General features: G+C 47.2%; 1 protein-coding gene across 2 annotated transcripts in view; it reads left to right on the forward strand.

The window, feature by feature from the left end:
* Positions 1-13177, forward strand: part of BCAM (basal cell adhesion molecule (Lutheran blood group)) — a 62244-nt gene that overhangs the window by 26753 nt on the left and 22314 nt on the right. For both annotated transcript variants that reach the window (XM_079985502.1, XM_079985503.1), the window contains exons 2-5: positions 8104-8237; positions 8347-8563; positions 11935-12005; positions 13068-13164. In XM_079985502.1, coding sequence (XP_079841628.1) covers positions 8104-8237; positions 8347-8563; positions 11935-12005; positions 13068-13164 — 519 coding nt within the window. The remainder of the gene's footprint in view (positions 1-8103; positions 8238-8346; positions 8564-11934; positions 12006-13067; positions 13165-13177) is intronic.

A 13177-nucleotide genomic window follows, 5' to 3' on the forward strand; every position in this document is an offset into this window, starting at 1 on the left:
GGTTGGCCTTGAAGCTAAAATATTTTTAAGTTGCCAGGCCAGCTGCTTATGCCTCTCTTTGCCACAGGGTTGTTTGAGCTTTGCTGCTGGTCCTTTAGCACAAAGGCGTTTGCATCTGAATAATGCCAGGAGCTGAAAGCTTTTGATTTGGCCTCTCTGTTCCTGCTGTGCTCTTAATTTCAATTTCATTTCCTCTTCTATCTGGGGGCACCTGTTTTCTCTTTCCCCATAAACATTCTAGGGTGGCAGCACTTAAATAATCCCCAGGCTGTCTTGAACCTCTAATAGTTATTCAGAACAGGGGTAGTCAGACTTCTAGAACCCCGGAATCTGCAAGGCAGAATTACGTGCAAAAGACTTGGAATTAAAGAACAGTGAACAGGATACCTGTGCTCAGGACCGCAGTACTTCAAGGACGGCTTACCTCTATATGAACCAACCCAGACCCTGCTATCATCATCTGAGGCCCTTCTTTGTGTGCCTCCTCCACGAGAGGTCTGGAGGGTGGCACCACGAGAACGGGGCCTTTTCTGTGGTGGCTCCCCATTTGTGGAATCCTCTCCCCAGGGAGGCTCACCTGGAGCCTCCATTGCATATCTTTAGGCGCCAGGTGGAAATGTTCCTCTTCAACCAGGCCTTTGATTCTACGGCCTTTTAAATGTGTTCGTAGGATGGAAGTTATTGTCTTGTTTTTGTATTATTACGTATTTGTATTTTCGTGTTGTGAACTGCCCCGTGACCTCTGGATGAAGGGCGGTATACAAAATGTATTAAACAAGTAATAAATGACTCTGAGCACTTTCTCAGATGAGGAAATTGCTTTTTGTACCGGAGCTAAACTTAGTTCGCAAACCTTTCACATAAACCTCTGCTCCTTACTGGCCTCCTTTTTCTCCCCCACTTCAGCCACTTAATTTACACGGAAAAAGGCACTTTGTGGTTGCTGTTGTAAAACAATCATAATCCCTTGCAGTTCCTGAGCCGGAGTTTTATTTTGTTTTAATTTAATTCAGACTGTCTTTCGATAGCCAGAGAGATAGATGAGAGGGCATTGGCTTAGCGGTCGGCATGTTGTGATGTTACATTGCCACAATCTGCCCTGGGACCAGGTGGGTTGTCAATCAGAGAACTCATAAAGGCATTTGGGCAGGAGCAGTTTATCTACATAATGGCTGACCTGAGCGGCCCAATCAACTCCCAGAAAACTGGTGGACCACGTGTTCTGCGTCATATCTACCAGTGGGCATTAAGAGAGCCAGTGTGGTGTAGTGGTTAAGAGCGGTAGACTCGTAATCTGGTGAACCAGGTTCGCATCTCCGCTCCTCCACATGCAGCTGCTGGGTCACCTTGGGCCAGTCACACTTCTCTGAAGTCTCTCAGCCCCACTCACCTCACAGAGTGTTTGTTGTGGGGGAGGAAGGGAAAGGAGAATGTTAGCCGCTTTGAGACTCCTTCGGGCAGTGATAAAGCGGGATATCAAATCCAAACTCTTCTTCTTCTTCCATGGCAATGCACAGGTTTTGGAAGTAAAAAGCCTTTGATTCAATCCCTGATAATCTCCAGGTAGGACTGGGACAGACTTTCTGCCGGGAACCCTGGAGAGCCACTGCCTCATGTTGTAGACAGCGCTGAACTAGATGGATCAATAGTCTGACTTTGGTATAATGCAGTTTCCTAGATATCCCTAGGGATGCATCTCTGAAAGAACTACAGAGCCCTTAGAGGGCACCTGTCAGGGACTGGCTGGACACAGAGGAATGGTGGGAGGAACCAGGCGGGGAACCCCCAAGGGAAGAAGAAGGCTCAGAGCTTGCCCTCCTGCTGCAACAAGCTCCCCTCCTCCCTTGTCTCCCAGAACCAGGAGAGGCATGAAGAGGGTGGAGGAGAAATTAGCACCATGAAGGCGCAGTCTCAGATTGCTTGGGGGAAACTCTACAGAGGAGGGAACCTAGGCAGCTGTGAGAAGGCAGGGATCTTCAGCCTCCACAACTGCTCCATAGGGACAAGACTCACCAAAGATGATTTGTTGTGCTCAGTAGACCTGACACACTTTCCCCCCCCTTCTAATAAAGAGTCCGGCTAGCTCAGGATTGTCTCACTAACAGGCCCCTGCTTTCCAGAGTTTAAGGCAAGGGATGTTCTGAACCTTACCTGGAGATTCCCAGGATTGAACCCAGCGCCTTATGCATATAAGACACATGCCGTACCCCTGAGCTACGCCACGCCCCATCCCCCAGGAGGATTGCAGATTGCCTCCCCCCCCCAATTTTTTTATTCATTTTATAACACAAATAAAGAACACACACACAAAAAACAACACAAACAAATTCTTGTCATATCCTTATTTTTCTAAACATTGTTAAGTGGGCTTCCCCAGGTCTCACCTATCTGATTTTCATTTTACTTCATCTTCAGCAGTTTACATACATCATAGTTTCTAACCATCTTTTTTTTGTCACACTTAAAATAACTTCACATTTTATCACTTACAAATAATACTGTTTTAAAATACACTATCTTCTACTTCTAACCCTACAGCCTATATCCACTTCCAAAGCTATTCAAAGATTTAAATATTAACATATTTTTTCAAATATTCCTTAAACTTCTTCCAGTCTTCCACCGTCTCTTCTCTGTGGCTCTCGCAGTCTCCTGGTCAGTTTGGCAAGTTCCATATACAGTGGTACCTCGGGTTACATACGCTTCAGGTTACAGACTCCGCTAACCCAGAAATAGTACCTCGGGTTAAGAACTTTGCTTCAGGATGAGAACAGAAATCGTGCTCCAGCGGAGCGGCAGCAGCAGGAGGCTCCATTAGCTAAAGTGGTGCTTCAGGTTAAGAACAGTTTCAGGTTAAGAACAGACCTCTGGAACGAATTAAGCACTTAACCCGAGGTACCACTGTAGTCCATCATCTTCATCTGCCATTCTTTGAGAGTTGGTAAATCTTGTTTCTTCCAATTCTTCGCTAGTAATATTCTCGCAGCTGTTGTGGCATACAGAAAAAAGTCAGATTGCTGGAGGTGTTTCACACAAGGGATATTTTCCCTGCAACGCAAACATTCACCCCACCATCACCCTTAGTAAGCAAGCTTTCCTTTCAAAATCTTAAGCAGCTGAGTGTAACCGAAAGGGGGGAAAGGCATTTGTGCGTTGTACCTCAGAGACAGTGATGCCTCTGCCACCCCATTTTCAACCCTGGACATGCTTCTGCCTTCCCTTGGGCATTGTATTCATCCAGCATCCTTTAGACCTTGCAATCCCTCCCTGTCCCCGGGCCTTGTGCCTGCCTGCTCTGCAGTCTGAATAAGTTCCTTCCTTCCTTCCCAGAGAGTCTTTTACAGAGGAGCTTATCATAGCCCTGTCTCTGCCTCTAACTTTGGCTACCCTTGGGTGCTTTGGTGGGGGGACCTGCTCCGTTCCTCCGTCTGCCTTGGTTTGAGGTGTTACGTGAAGACGAGGAGCCTTCTGTCTATGCACCAGTGTTTATGAATCAATCTCTTTTTCTTCCCTGGGTTTTCCCAGCTGGTTCCCTGGCGCTCAGCAGTTTCTGGGCATTCCGCCTTGCCAGAACCGCCCCCCCCTCCCTCTCCATTACCCGGCTGGGAGATGAAAGCTGGCTCTCTCCCCCAACCCCCTCATTTGGAGGGGCTTATCCTGGAACAAAGCCCTCAGCGCCAGCCTGGAATCCCAAGCAGCTGCCGGCTTGCTTGCTTCCTTGTGGGCCCTTTCATATAGCCAATTTCTCCCTCTCCTTTCACACCCCCCCCAGTGCCAGATAGCTGCTTTATTCCTCTTCTCTCCTCTTTTCTCTCCCCCCCCCCCCGCCCCATACCAGCTCCTCCCAGCAAATCTCAATCAAGATTGCCTTAAGTGTAGCTAAAGGCATATAATATCTGATATTTGATGGAGGAAAAAGGGGCACGCTTCTCCTGTTTTGAGTGCATGAGAAATGCACAACATACAGTGTAATAGAGAAAGCTCTGTGTGTGTGTGTCTTAGGTGTGTGTTAGGTGTTTGTGTGTAATGCCGCATGAACCAGTCTCACTACAATGCACACACACAACGCTAAACTGTGGTTAACAGTGTTGTGATGAAAAGACCCATTCCTTAGTTCAGATGATCCCCTAACCATGGTTTGGAGGACTGGGGATAAACCATGGGCTCACACACTCTCCCTTCCCTTCTTCTGTGCAGCTTCACTTCCCCGTTTCCTGTTCGGAGCTAACCATAGTTTGCCATGGCACCCGGCTCAGGAAACTATGCTTAGCTCCTGCTCTCCACTGTGCTGTTGCTTCTCTGCAAATTGGAAAGATGCAGTTTTGGTTCTGTGTGCGTTCGTGTGGATGTGCAGGAGTGCAAAAACCCTGTGTAGGCTTGCAGATTGTTGAGTTGCATATGAAAGGAGGAAAGGTGGTATACAGTGGTACCTCAGGTTAAGTACAGTGCTGCCCCGCAAGACGAATGCCTCGCAAGACGAAAAACCCGCTAGACGAAAGGGTTTTCCGTTTTGGAGGTGCTTCGCAAGACGAATTTCCCTATGGGCTTGCTTCGCAAGACGAAAATGTCTTACGAGTTTTTCTGACTTTTCCCCCCTTCCCCCCCTTTTTATAAGCCGCTAAGCCGCTAATAGCGCTAAGCCGCTAAGCCGCTAATGGGCTTGCTTCGCAAGACGAAAAAACCGCTAGACGAAGAGACTCGCGGAACGGATTCTTTTCGTCTTGCGAGGCACCACTGTACTTAATTCGTTCCGGAGGTCCGTTCTTAATCTGAAACTGTCCTTAACCTGAAGCACCACTTTAGCTAATGGGGCCTCCTGCTGCCGTCGTTTTTGTTCTCATCCTGAAGCAAAGTTCTTAACCTGAAGCACTATTTCTGGGTTAGCAGAGTCTGTAACCTGAAGCGCATGTAACCTGAAGCGCATGTAACCTGAAGCGTATGTAACCTGAGGTACCACTGTATCTGGAAGGGTATCAATCATATAATCATCTATAGCATCCATGACAAACGGTCACTCGCACTTTGCTTAAAAACCTCAAAGGAAAGTCCGTATAATAAAAATAGTAATATTTGGAGTTGTATTAATTAGTACACGCATACCAGCTACAATCCGATGTAGCACGGGAGGATTGGGTACAATTGTCAGGGTATCCTTGGACCCCACTTTACCAACTTTATTCTAGTAGTAAAACCGGAAGTTGCAGCAGTATACCTCTGGGACTTTAAACTTAGAATTTGAAATTTCTCCTCAGGATGTTGCAAAGAACGTGGCTCCTGGATCAGAAGCATTAGGCGGTCTTGTGGTGGCCAGCGAGTGGAGAATAAAAGGATTGTGTTTTCCACTTAAAGCCAAGCTGCCCCTGCCCTTATCTGCTTCTAAGACACGGCAGCAGAGAGAGAGAGAAAACGAGCCATGGATATTTTTAGAACGGCTGAGGAAAGAGGAGCTGGGCATTTGGTGGTTCTGCTTTGCAGCTTAGAAACTTTCGAGGGCAAACTTCCCTTTGGAACCATCTCTCTCAACAGCGGTGGGGAAAACCAATGTTAGAAAACGTTGGTTGAGTACTGTGGGGATCTGATGGTTTTCAACAGTTGTGGAGACCCCCAGCACTGCCCTCCTGCCCCTCAGGGGGTGAATGTCAAGGACCTTACTCTGCTGAACGCAGCATGTCTGCCTTTCCACATATTTGCAATTCCCAGAGTTGCTTGGGAAGAGAGGTGGATGGTTAAATTACCATGGGAAGCGTAGCTCTGGGAGGGGAATAGGGGGTCTCTCAGTGCTCTTAACAAACTACAGTTCCCAGGATTCTTTGGTGGAGGCTAGGGCCACATTCACGGCATACACTAAAATTTTATTTTATTTATTTATTACATTTATATACCATCTTTGTCGTTCAAGGATCTCAAGATTGTGTATGCGTTTCTCCTCCCCATTTCGTTTAATCCTCACAACAACCCTGTTGTAAATCTCATTCCCCATATGTCCGCAGCCACTTGCAGGTTTTTTTTTAAAGCATGGAAGCCCTCCAGAGAAGTTGCCAACGTTTTTAGTGGAAATCTGTCCTAATGTAGATACATGTACAGAGGTTTGATAATTGTACATTCGTTGGAAGCTGAACGCCTTGGCTCCCAAACAAATCAGCTCCCGAACGATCGAAACCCGAAAGTGAGTCTTCTGTTTTTCAAATGATTTTTGGAAGCTGAACGTCCAGCGCAACTTCCGCAGCTTCCGATTGGCTGCAGCAAACTCCTGCAACCAATCGGAAGCCGCGCTTTGGTTTTTGAACGGTTCCGGGAGTCGAACGGATTCCCAGAAGGCATTCCTTTCAAAAAACAAGGTACCACTGTACACATTTGCGCAAGTGTTTTTCCTTACTATAATTAATGACTTTGTACACTTCAGTTGGTTGGAGAACTCTGCCGCAAAATTCAGAGAAGTGCAAATTTTGAAAGAATAGTCATGTTTCAAGAAGTGCAGATTTGGGGAATTTCTGATTAAGATCAACATCAAATTTTTCCTTTCAGAATGGTCACCGGTGATGGCAGGGGCAAGGAGAGAGTCTGCAGAGGGCATTTATTTCAACCACACACACACACACACACACACACACACACGAGGGATCTCACATGTTGTGAGAATCATAATTCTATACAGAACAAGTTTCACACCTTTCAAATCAAGGCATTTAGAGGCGAGAGAGATGAATCGCATTCCCTTCAGAGGCGGTTTTACTTCCCATTGGGAATGTTACCCATTGTGATAAAAGATGAGCTGCCAATTTCAATGTTTCTCCCCCTCCTTCTGTTGCCATGGATGGGGCAGAGGAAAGGGCCGCTGTTTACAAAAAAACAATAACAGCCCAGTGAAATTGGGATGACCTGTTTGTGGAAAAGATAGGCTGGCGAAAGCTGCTGCTGTCACATAATAGATAAGAGCAAGTGCTGTGAGCCAGGAAGTACACGGTTCAGATTTCATCTCTGCTCTGAATTTATTAGATAGCTTTGGGCAAATAACCAACCAACCCCCACTTCCCCCGCCCGGCTTTTTTCCCCTCCTCAGCCTCAACCTTTGCAATATGAGAATAAATGCCTATCTTGCAGGATTTCACCGGCGAGGCCTGAGAGGAAGCACTTTGAAAAACACTTTGTGAGAGCTGCATAAATCCTAAAACATGCTGCTGTTATTTGTTATTTAAAATGATGGGCGAGAGCCGTAGCTCAGGGTCAGAGACTGCTCTTTCTTGTGGAAGGCCCACGGTTCAATTCCTGGCATCCCTGGGTTGGGCCTTGCCTGAAGGCCTGGAGACCTGCTGCCGGTCAGTGTAGGCAGCACTGAGGTAGATGGAGCATTGGTCTGACTTGGTTTAAGGCGGCTTCCCATGGATTTAAACCACAGGATGAACTCTGAACATAAGGAGAACCTGCTGGGTCAAGCCTGCGGCCCGAAACAGAAACAGGCAAGCAGAAGGGCACTGTTCCCCCATTTAGTTTCCATAAATTAGTATTAGAAGTACAGTACTGCTACCTCTGACCGTGGAGGCAGGGCATAGCCATCATGGGAAGAATCATAGAATTCTAGAGTTGGAAGGGACCCCGAGGGTCATCTAGTCCAACCCCCTGCAGCTGTATGGGGATCGAACCCGCAACCTTGGCATCATCAGCACCACGCTCTAACCAACTGAGCTATCAACAGCCTTATCCTCCGTTCAGTTGTCCAGTCCTCTTTTGAGACCGTTATGTGGCCACAATAAAAGTACGTGTTTATGACTGCGACATCCGAAAACGTGCTGTTTCGTGCTGTAATTCATTTTGGCGGTTAACATTTTTGGGAAATTGAGTCTGTAACGAACGTGCCCCGTGAAAAAAATCCGGCCCCCCTTGAAGGAAGCCCCAAAGTTGCCAGCTTGCAGGCAAAAATATGGGATATGGAAGAACCATTGACGGTGGATATGGGGCTTGCTTGGGCAGGTCCTTAGGCAGGTGGGCCTTGGGCCTATCCATTTGGAGGAAACCTCTGACAAAATCTACTACTGAGCATGGCCTTAGGTTGTTTTCTGGTCAGTCCTGATCTTCATTCATTCATTCTTTTTCTCCTCCCCTCAGCCCCAGAATGCCAGGCAGAGGTGCAAGTGTCTGTCCCGGCTTTGTTGGAGGTTGAGCTAGGCCACAAAGTGTCCATCTCCTGCACTCACACCACGGAAGGTCACGATGGCTTGCCCCTGGTGGAGTGGTTCATTGTGAGTATCCTAGTCTTGGGAAGGCGGATAATGGCGGCTGGGGTGTGTGGTGCTTTTAGATGCCCTTAGTAACCAGCCCTTTTGTCCTTGGCCGTGAATACCTCTGCAGACGGACAAGAACGGGGAGCAGCGGCGTGTGGCCTACAGCGATCAGGGTCGGCAGGGAGTGGACAGAGGCACCGAGTACACGGACCGCGCCTCCATGGAAGCCAGCCACAGTTTGGTCATCAAAGCGGCCGAGGTGATTGACGAGAGAGCCTTCTCCTGCCAGGTGACGGCGGGCGCTGCAGGGAGCGGAATGGGAGTGACGCAACTCAAGGTGTACGGTGAGGCTCCTGCCATCGCTTCTCTCGCCATTCGGACCACAAGGCACTCATGCCGCCATCTTGTCTCCTTGTCCTTCCCTCGTAAAGCTCTCTTTACGGCTTGCCCTTGTTTTCGCTGCCTGCCCACAGGTTTCCTGGCTCCACCCTTGCTCCCCTTGCTCCTTTGGGCCGGCCCTACCGTTGGGACAGTGTGAAACGGCTGCCTCAGGGTGCTGGTTTTGGCTGTCAAAGAAGGCTAGCAAACGACCAGCTACCTAAATTATTGCTAGTAGATTGGCAAGGAGGAGGAGAGGTGCTTGTAGGATTTTCTGCCTGCAGGACCAAAATAATTTGTCTACCCTCAGGCTTTGTGCATGTGAATTGCGGGCGGGTGGAGATTTATTGCTCTGCCTCAGGCGGCAAAATCTCTTGGACCGGTCCTGCAGATTCCACCTTCAGATCCCAACCTTGCCTTCAAACACACCGTTTTTTGGTTAACCCTTAGGCCTCCACTTGAACTGGCGCAAAGCCTAAATAAGTCCCTGCCTCTGGGATTTAGATCCTTGGAGCCAGAGACCTCTCTCCCTTCCCTTAAGTTATCTTGTGAATCAGTAAAAATGAATCTTGCTCTTCTTGGCTTGGCTAGCCCTTTAAAGCACCGTGTGAATCAATCGATAGAAGAAAAACAATCCCTGCTGCGCAACCCTTCTTGGCCAAATGTGTTTTTTTTCTGTTCTGGGTGTCTCGGCCCTTTTATGTCATCTCCGTATTCCCTTTGCCAAGCTCTGAAAGGCTCCTAAAGAGGAAATTCTAGGCCCTGAGATGGCCCAATATATTTCTGGTACCTGAAGCAGAACATCCCTAATGGTGGTAAAATATTTCATGCTGTTATTATGATTGGCAGCTTAATGGTGCCCTCAGAACTGCAGCCTGAGGTGTCCCTTCCTTGCCTTGTGAAATGATAAGGCCGGTCCTCTCTAGGCGTCTTCCTCCACATTAACCTGTGGATAAATTAGAACTAAGCTGGTGTTTTGTGCCGGTGTGGAGACAGGACACAGTGTTAAGATATTGTGAAACGCCTGCCTTGCATCAGTTCAACCTGTGTCAGACTGCTTCCTTTTCTCCTTAGAAGGCCCCTGTTTTATGTGTTCCTTTTCATTTCGTTTCACTTTTAATTGGTATACAGTGGTGCCCCGCAAGACGAATGCCTCGCAAGACGAAAAACCCACTAGACGAAAGGGTTTTCCGTTTTTCGAGGCGCTTCGCAAGACGAATTTCTCTATGGGCTTGCTTTGCAAGACGAAAACGTATTGTGAGTCTTGCGATTTTCTTCACTTCCCCCCCCCTTTTTCTAAGCCGCTAATAGCCGCTTTGCCGCTAATAGCCGCTAAGCCGCTAATAGTGCTAATCCGCTAAACCGCTAATAGGGTTTCTTCGCAAGACGAAAAAACCGCAAGACGAAGAGACTCGTGGAACGGATTCTTTTCGTCTTGCGAGGCACCACTGTACCGCCTTCCTACATTACTATTACGCAAGGCAGTTTACAAGCTGAAGAAACAGCACCTTATAACAATCTGATCCAGTACAAATAAGTCGCAATGGAAACATAACTTTAAAATAAACAACTTGTGTCAAATAATATAACACCTGTTAGAATATAATAGTATGCAATGAAATTAAATATCAGCAAATGACAATCAAATAGCAGTTCACTCTTTACAATTACAATAAAATAATTGCTATAGTCAGTAAAAATTACAGCAAGTCACGACGCAGAAAATACCACAATACAATCAGAACCACAAGGAAGGATCAAATCGAGAAACCAAGACACACAACTTGAGCCTGGTTTTGTGGCAGCCCTGCCTTGCTTAACGCTGGTCCTGCTTGAGAAAGATATAATATAATTTCTTAGAGATAAAATAGCATCGTAGAATTGTGGGGCTGGAAGGGACCCGTAGGGTCACCTTGTCCAACCCCCTTGCGGTGCAGGAACCTCAACTATCAGAACACCAATGGAACATATTGTCGCATTGCAAGGAAATCACTCAACCTTCCCATTCTGAACTGGCGAGAAATACCTTGTGCCCCCAGCTCTTTGCTATCCTGGTTGATCTCCCCCATCTGGGACTATCTAGGACTTCTCATAACTCCCTGCAACCCAGTCCTCCTGGGCCAATCTCTTTCCCTCTAGCTCCCAGCTGCTTCTTCGCCCGATGATGCGTAATTCCTTCCCTTACGAAATCGTTTCCCTGCCCGCAGCAAAACACCTGGAGATGCCACCTCCGCTCTTTTTTCCAAAGGTGGCTTGCATCTCTCATTCTGTCTGTACTTTCCCCCCTTCAGCAACCTAACGCTGATGGGTCTTACATGCTCCGAGCTTCCATGGCCATGGTCTGCAAGGTTCAGGCCAGCCTCCCTGACTTTGGGACAGCAAACGGCTGCTTGCAACAACATCCCAGTGGCTCTGTCATGCACCTGCAAACACAAATGGGACAAGAGAAGCAGCTATGTTTGTCTACACACCTTCCATGCTAATAAACAGAGACGCCTGATCATTTCCCCCTCTCTGATCAAGAGGAAGCAATGGGGTTTGTGGTCCCGGAATCTAGCTCAGTGCTGGTTTGTTTTGGGGTCCACCCCCCCAACCTTGCTTATTGAATAAGATAACTTCTATTGTGTTTGTCCTTGAACCGCAGCAGCACCAAGCGAGATAACAAAATTTAAACCAGATAACACAAACTCACACAAAAAAATTCAATACTCTCTATTTATAACCAGTAATTCATAAAGTTAATCATTAGGATGGGCAAAATGAAAACATTCACACTGAAGCATGAAACATGTTAAAACATATTCTTTTAAAAAAACAGCCATTTGTGTAATACAAAGCTGATATGAAGGTATGTTGCTTGTGTTTTCAGATCTCCAAGGTACCTCCATTCCTATATAAACCAGCCTTTATGGCAAAATAAGCAACTCTCCATACCACATACTGATTAGTGACTTGTAGCAGGAAACCCAGCTTCCTTTTCGCACCACAAATTTTGGGAAACCTGTTTACTGATGGGGGGGCCCTGCATTTTGTGGGTGAGATCACCCTGAATTTTGTTCCGAGACCAGAGCTCCTCGCTTATTTTCCCACTCTCTTCATTTCCTCTTGAATCTGGGGGATGAAGATGGGAGGAGGCGGGACTTCCTAGGAAGGAATTTCTGCAGTTTGGGTGCCACTGGTGAAAAGGCCCCGCCTTGCATAGTCACCCACTCAGGACCCATCCTCAAAGGAAAAGCTTAATAAACAGGGATGTACACGCAGAACATGGCAAGTCTTGTAAGTGAGCAGAGTAGTCAGTGGCCCTACTTTGTCTGACCTCTACTGTCTCCTCAAACAGGTGCACCTGAAGCCCCAGAGGTCCTACCTAACAGCAGGACCCTCTCTGTGACTGAGGAGGACGCCTCAGAGGTGAGATGCTGCTATCCTTTTCTTAAAGACAAAAACAACACCTTGGAAGTGCCTGAAAGCCTTATTTCCTGACCTCAGGGCTTGGAATAGGTGCACTGACTATGGTGCCTTCACACCAAAGGGAGAGCACTCTGTACATGCTCAGAGGAATTCGCCCTTCTCCAGCCCCTTTCCTGGCGCTGAAGTGAAATGGCTCAAAGAGATAGATGAGAATGAGCTGGAAACAGCCTTGAGAGTGTTCCCTGCCCCGTAATTATTATTGTGAGGGAGCTTTTTAAGCCTTTCCTTGGGTGTGTGGATCTAGCTTCCCTTCAAGTTGGAAGACCCCACAGTTCCATGGGAATTAAATATGGCATCAGTCTCAGATTTCAGCTACTTGAACTTCTCCGTTTTGAGTTCCATTTTGAAAAAGAAAGAAATCATCTTTCTAGCTCTCGTGCTTCAAAATGTGTGGGCTGTGCCTGGTGAATCTCAGGGGAGGCCACTGAATAAGATTTCCAGTTGTCCGGAGTCAGGCTTCTCTGCCCTATATAGCTTTGTCTCTCCTCATAATCAGCAGAAAGAATAAATCATGCAAAACACTCACTGCGCTCGGCAGGAGATGGTGCTCCAGCCAACTGCCATCTCCTCAGGAGGTCCCCTCCAAGTGACGTAAAAATTGGGCCTTCAGCCTTGCCAATATTACCTTATTGGTTCCTATTGAATGTCTTACTTTTTCAACAAGACTTTTAAAATAGAGATTATTTTAACCCATTCCGTACCAGTGTTGCAGCTAAAACTTTTAAGATATATATATTTTAATTGTAAATGGCTTCGGGGTGTTTTATGCTGGGAAGCGATTAACAGGAAGTTAGGAAAGGTTGCAGAAACCAGCGCAATTTAGTGTTTCCTCTTTTTTTTTTTTTTTTTTTTTTTTGTACAGCCCTGCTGGCAAGGTGGGAGGCTGTGACTGTAAATAAGGCTAACTGACATCCCAGGTGGGAGAACTTTCCTAAGGAGAGTGAGGGAGAGTGGTCACAGCAGGGCCTAACCAATGATTCCCTGCCTTTCCTTCCTCCCCAGATTGCGACGTGCACCAGCAAAAACGCCAACCCGGTGCCAACCATCAGCTGGTACAAAGATGGCCGCTCTCTGAATGCCTCCACGGAACGCAATAAGGGTAAGGAAGCTGT

Source organism: Podarcis cretensis (assembly GCF_951804945.1).
Source record: "Podarcis cretensis genome assembly, chromosome: 8".
NCBI classification, from domain to species: domain Eukaryota; kingdom Metazoa; phylum Chordata; class Lepidosauria; order Squamata; family Lacertidae; genus Podarcis; species Podarcis cretensis.